The 6,822-nt window shown below is 48.6% G+C and overlaps 1 protein-coding gene across 1 annotated transcript in view; it reads left to right on the top strand.

Annotated features, from left to right (window-relative positions):
* Window positions 1-2,418, top strand: part of LOC119420873 (olfactory receptor 146-like) — a 7,996-nt gene extending 5,578 nt beyond the window's left edge. The window contains exon 2 of the mRNA XM_037688295.1: window positions 2,394-2,418. Coding sequence (XP_037544223.1) covers window positions 2,394-2,418 — 25 coding nt within the window. The remainder of the gene's footprint in view (window positions 1-2,393) is intronic.
* The last annotated feature ends 4,404 nt before the right edge of the window (window positions 2,419-6,822 follow it).

The raw sequence follows: 6,822 nt of genomic DNA, 5'->3' as shown, positions 1-6,822 counted from the left end.
GATTTTTGTGGTGGTGATTTTGGTCCATTATACGGGGTTCGTTACAGAACTACCGGGCCATTATGGATCACTCACCACCAGCAGGTTGGCGCTCAGAGGTTGAGGGAGCTATCGGTAAAATAACCTCAGACATGCAGAACATGTCCCGCAGGTTGGACAACTTAAACTCACAGGATCAGCAACATAATTCAGCCATGACCACGCGTTATGTTGAATCCAATAGGGAACCTCGTCTGACTCCGCCCGAATTGTTCTCAGGGACTCCTGATCAGTGTAGACCTTTTATCACGCAATGTGAGATCCATTTTGAGTTACAACCGTCATCTTTTCCCTCAGAAAAATCCAAGGTCGCTTATATGATCTCTCTTCTCGCTGGGCAAGCTAAGAAGTGGGGCACTGCTGAATGGCAGAAAAACTCTACTAACATTTATTCTCTGCAGGCCTTCACCAGGGAGCTCTGTAGGGTTTTTGACCCAGTCTTGCCAGAACGTGAGGCTGCCAGACGGTTGTTTGACATTCACCAAGGTAATCGCAGGGTGACCGATTACATTATCGACTTCCACGCCATTGCCTCAGGAAGCCATTGGAACGAGGAGGCTCTTACTGATGCCTTTTATAGAGGTCTAACGGACGAGATCAAAGATGAACTTGCTACTAAACGTTATCCTGACTCCCTACAGGACCTTGAGGATTTGGCCACCAGGGTGGACTTAAGGCTGGTCGAACGAGCCAGAGAACGAGGAACAAAGACTTCCCCGGCGACTAAACTGGTCAGTGAGTTTCGACCCCCTCCACGAGCTCTCATCTCACCGATTGTTTCTTCTCCTCTGTTGGCAGAGGAACCCATGCAGTTGGGCAGAAGCCGCCTTACTGAGACTGAACGTGAGAGGAGAAGGAGAGGACATCTTTGTTTTTATTGTGGAGGGGCTGGTCACATCAACGCCAAGTGTCCGGTAAAAGGGGTCGCTCAGTAGATGAGAGGAGATATCTACTGAGCCATGTCAGCACCAGCAAACTCTCCTCACCTTTCACCATACCCGCCGATCTGATCACCTCCGGCAAATCTCAGGTCTCTATTAAAGCTTTCATTGATTCTGGGGCTGATACTGAATTCATTGACCATGACTTTGCTGTAACAGCAGGTATCCGTTTTTGTTCAACCCCCCACAAACTGTCAGTAGTGGCCTTAGATGGTCATCCTTTAAACTCTTTTTCTTTGGTTACTGAACCAGTTTTATTGTGTTTAGGGGGTAACCATAAGGAAGAGATATCCTTTGTGGTCATCAAATCTCCCCAAGCTCCGGTGGTCTTAGGAACCACATGGTTAATTAAACATAATCCCCATCTAGACTGGAGGAGGGGAGAGATTTTAGGGTGGTCAGATGATTGTTTATCTACATGTCTTTTTGATGCTGTGGTCCCTGTCGAAACGGTAGATACGAATGTGACATCTGATTCAGATATATCTAATGTGCCCCGAGAGTATCACGACCTTAAGAAGGTCTTTAATAAAACTAAGGCCACCTCGCTTCCCCCTCACCGTCCGTACGACTGTGGTATTGATCTTATTCCAGGGTCTACTCCTCCTAGAGGAGCTCTGTACTCTCTCTCTATCCCAGAACAAGCCACCATGAGAGAGTACATTCAGGGGTCCCTGAAATCTGGCATCATCCGCCCTTCCGCCTCTCCTGCCGGTGCTGGGTTCTTTTTTGTTAAAAAGAAGGACGGGTCTCTGCGTCCTTGCATAGATTTCAGAGGACTTAACAAAATTACTATTAAGAACAAATATCCTCTTCCCCTTATGTCCACTGCTTTTGACCTTATCCAGGGGGCTAACATTTTCACCAAATTAGATCTAAGGAATGCCTATCACTTGGTCCGCATCAGAGAGGGGGACGAGTGGAAGACGGCTTTTAATACCCCCGATGGGCACTATGAGTATTTGGTAATGCCATTTGGGCTAACCAACGCACCGGCCGTGTTTCAGACTTTAGTGAATGACGTGTTAAGAGACATGGTCGGCAAATTTGTTTTCGTGTATCTTGATGATATTCTTGTGTTTTCTAAGGACATTATTTCTCATCGTAAACAAGTGAGATCTGTTCTCACTCGCCTGTTACAGAATGGACTATATGTTAAGGCTGAGAAATGTGAATTTCATGTCTCTTCCACATCATTCCTTGGTTTTGTTGTGTCCCCCAATAGGATCGAGATGGATTCCAGCAAGGTCTCTGCTGTGGTGGATTGGCCCGTTCCTAAGGACCGCAAACAGCTTCAACGTTTCTTGGGGTTTGCTAATTTCTATAGACGTTTTATCAAGGGCTACAGTATCATCGCTAAACCCCTTCATGAACTCACTTCTACCAAGTCTCGTTTTTCCTGGTCCACTGCAGCAGAGACCGCATTTACCGAACTTAAGAGACTTTTTGTTTCTGCTCCCATCCTGCAGTCCCCCAATCCAGAGGAGCCGTTTGTAGTGGAGGTGGACGCTTCCAGCATTGGTGCGGGGGCGGTTCTTAGTCAGCGCAATAAGGACGGGCGTCTTCACCCATGCGCCTTCTTCTCCCGCAGCCTTTCCCTGGCAGAAAGGAATTATGATGTTGGGGACAGAGAGCTGCTTGCTGTTAAGCTCGCTCTGGAGGAGTGGCGTCACTGGCTGGAGGGTTCCAGGTTCCCGTTCCAGGTATGGACTGACCACAAGAACCTGGAATATCTCAGGTCCGCTCGTCGCCTTAATCCTCGTCAGGCCAGGTGGGCCTTGTTTTTTTCTCGATTTAATTTCACCCTCTCTTATCGACCCGGGGAGAAAAATGTAAAGCCCGATGCCCTGTCTCGCATTTTGGAGGAGGATAATTCCCCCTCAGCTCAGGAGGAGAATTTTATCCTTCCTGAGAGTGCCCGCCTGGCCATCACCCAGTTAGAGCAGGACCTGAGAGACCTCAGCCAGACACGTCCTCCTCCAGCTAACTGTCCACCTGATCGTTTATATGTTCCACCCGATATGGTTAAACAGGTCATTCGTTTTTGTCACAACTCCCTGCTATATTGTCACCCAGGTTTTGCCAAGACCCTTTTCATTGTCAGGTCCCAATTTTGGTGGGAGACCATGTCCAGGGACGTTCGCCTGTACGTTCGGTCTTGTCCGGCCTGTGCTCAGTCCAAGACCTCCAGACGATCTCCATCGGGGCTTCTTCGCCCCCTTCCTTGCCCTTCACGTCCCTGGTCTCATATAGGCATAGACTTTGTAACTGGTCTCCCACCTTCTAACAATTTCACTGTCATCCTCACTATTGTCGATCGTTTCTCCAAAATGATTCATCTGGTCCCCCTCCATAAGTTACCGTCCTCTAAAGAACTGGCTCACGTCATGGCTCGTGAGGTTTTCAGGCTTCATGGGTTGCCTGTAGACATTGTTTCTGATCGGGGGCCTCAGTTTGTCTCCCACTTCTGGAAAGAGTTTTGTGATCTTCTGGGTATTTCCATTAGCCTCTCCTCGGGCTTCCACCCTGAGACGGACTGTCAAACTGAGAGGGCTAATCAGGAGGTGGAGGGCAAACTGAGGCTCCTCTGTCTTAACGACCCCGAGAAGTGGAGCTCTGCTCTCCCGTGGATCGAGCACGCCTTCAATTCCGTCCCTTCATCTGCCACTGGTCTGTCCCCTTTTTATACTGTTTTTGGTTTCCAACCGCCTGTTATCTCTGTTCAGGAGAGGGAGGCATCTGTTCCCTCGGCCCACCTCGCCGCTCTCCGTTGCCAGAGGGTGTGGAGGAGGGCCAAGACCGCCTTGCTTAAGTCACGTGCTGCCTACTGTAAAAAGGCTGACCGCCATAGGACCCCCCAACCTGAGTATGCTGTGGGTCAGAAGGTGTGGCTCTCCACGAAGAACCTTCCCCTGAAGGTTGCTTCTCGCAAACTTGCCCCCCGCTTCATTGGTCCTTTCCCCATCTCCAAGGTCATTAACCCCGTGTCTGTTCGTCTTACTCTGCCCAAGTCCTTACGTGTCCATCCCTCTTTTCATGTTTCGTGTGTCAAACCTGTCTCCTCCTCCCATTTTCATTCCCCTGTTGCGTCCCCCCCTCCCGCCCGTCTGATCGATGGTTCACCGGCTTACACCATCCGCCGGCTCCTCCGTTCTAGACGGCGGGGTCGGGGTCTGCAGTATCTCATCGATTGGGAGGGGTACGGACCAGAGGAGCGGTCCTGGGTGCCTTCCCGTCACGTCCTGGATAAGCCCTTGATCCGGGACTTCCATCGCCTGCATCCTGAGCAACCTGGTGGAACGCCGGGAGGCGTTCCTTGAGGGGGGGATCTGTCACGAATCACGTCTGTCAGTTAGGTTTTTGTGTCACTCTGTTCACTTGTTTTGGTTCTGGGGATCTACTCTTTTGTTTTTCTTTTTCTTTCTCTGCATGTGGGTTGAGGTTTGTCTTCACTCCTAGTTTAACGTTGTCTTCACTGCAGCCAGCAGCGCTGATTGCGCTCAACTGGCTGCACCTGTCCTCCTCTCCCTTTATAAGCTCACAGCTGACTCTTTTTCGGTGCCCGGTAGTTGAACACTTTTAGTTAGTAAATACCTCGCGCTCATGACCACGCTCTGTCCCTGTCCTGTCCTCTCAAGTCCTTGTATTCCTGTTTTTCTCGTTTCTGTCCTCCCGTCGTTTCCTGTTCCCTTCCTCTCGGCTCGACCTCCCGGCTTCTGGACCCACGGACCTCCTGACTTCGTCTCTCGTCTGCTCCTTGGATCATCTCGGCATCTGATCATCGGTTCTGACCCACGCCTGCTCGACCACGTCTCTCGGATCATCCCCACCAGCTCTACTCTCCACCACTCGCTTGTTTTGGATCACGCTCGGTGCTGGAGACACCAACTTATCCTGCAGACCTCGCTGCAAGCTTCAGCTGCTGCCGACTGTCGTCTCTCACCAGACCCAGCTCCTCCAGCAGTCATCCGGGTCAGCTGGACCCGCTTCAGCGCTTCAGAACCCCCATCATCACTGAGACGGTTAGTGGTTGTTTTTTCATCTGACTTTGTCTTCACTCTCGTCACCTGCACAACCACTAACCGTTCTCCATCTTTAGACTGTTCGTGTGGATCGGTGATTGGAACCTGGAACCGGTCCACAGTCTGCGAAAGCTTGCCGAGGTCCATCCTGCCGTTTTCATCAGTTAATAAACTTTATTTAATTGATTTTTGTGGTGGTGATTTTGGTCCATTATACGGGGTTCGTTACAGTAACCCTCTTACGTCACTAAAACCACACCCCTGTTGGTTCTTTCAACCAATCAGGACTTTCCAAAAGGGACCGGAAACAGAGCTCTTTAAAAGTCGACACTTCCTAGTTCCAGTTAGTTCTGGGGGAAGAAGAGAATTTCTGGACGTTCTGGGAGACATGAACCGAAGTTCTGGAGAGAACAGAAGTTCCATGGAGAAGGAAGACAGTGTGACTTTGCAAGGGTGAAGTCCACGGTGGTCATTTTCTGAAAGATGACACCTGTCTGGAGTGTTGATTCCGGTCATTACGCCAAAGACCTATTCAACATCTTAGGAGTTCAGCACGTTTGCTGAAATTCCACTTAACTTAATCCTATCTTTCGGGGAAGTTTATTTTGGAAGCTGGGCCAGTCAGCCTCGTCATCCCAAGTTGATGAGACGCGGATAAATCCCTGGAGGTAAAAAGACTCAGCCTTGCTGGACGCCAGGAGAAGACCTCTCTGAAACCCCACCAAGGTAAAGAGTCGACGCTCGGGTACATCTAGCCGAAATCACTGGGAAACGTGCTATCTGGTTTCAAACAAGATAACTCCCCATCCTTTCTTATTATCTTAGTTAACCCTAAGTATCCACTTTCCCTTCTTAAAACTCTTCTATCTCGCCAGTAAAAAGATAAGCTAAGCCTGCAGACATTAATTTAAGATCTAAGGATATGTCTGTTGTATTTTAGTTGCAAGTGAGAAATCATGGCCGTATGATTTCTCATTGTAAAGCTCATTAATTAAGCTGTGTTATTGTAATCAATCGGAATAATCAAGTGTATAATGTTTTGATGTTAAATTTTGATTCTGTTAATAAATGACCACATTCATTTTGATGGGTCAAAGAAAATTAACGTCTCATGTCACTGATTAGACCATCTCCAACACAGTACTTCTAAGCACAATATCACTTAGTCCAGAAAAATGAAAGAATCCGTTTAAATTAAGTATAATATCATGTACTTGAACTAGTCCAGATATTATAAAATGTAAGAGAGCACCCCTGAGCTAAATCCATCTCTTGGCTGTCTCACTACATTCTCATCCCAACTGCTTCACACTCGGCTGCAAACCACTTCAGTGAGAGCTGAAGATCAAGGCATGATGACGCCAACTACATCATCTACAAAGAGCAGAGATAGAATCCTGAGGCCACTGAACCAGACTCCCCTCACCTCCTGGCTGCACCAAGAAATTCTGGCTATAAAAATTATGAACAGAATCAGTGACGACGGACAGCCCAGGTGGAGTCCAACTCCAACCCTAAAGGGGTCTGATTTACTGCTGGCAATGCAAACCAAATTTTCACACGACTTGTATAGGGACCAAGCAGCCCATAACAACAGGTCCCCAATCTCATACTTGTGGAGCATCCCTCACAGTGCACCCTGAGAAACATGGTTGAACGCTTTTTCCAAGTCCACAAAACACATGAAGACTGGATGGGAAAACCCCCATAACCCTTTGAGGACCCTAGTGAGGGTAAAGAGCTGGTCCAGTGTTCCACGGTCAGGACAGAACCTGCATTGTTTCTCCTGGATCTGAGATCCAGCCAACAATAAAACTCAC

The sequence above is a fragment of the Nematolebias whitei genome, chromosome 14 (assembly GCF_014905685.2).
Source record: "Nematolebias whitei isolate Nwh7 chromosome 14, NemWhi1, whole genome shotgun sequence".
Taxonomy (NCBI): domain Eukaryota; kingdom Metazoa; phylum Chordata; class Actinopteri; order Cyprinodontiformes; family Rivulidae; genus Nematolebias; species Nematolebias whitei.
Note: the sequence above shows the minus strand (reverse complement) of the source record. Positions and strands in the feature narration are given on the sequence as shown.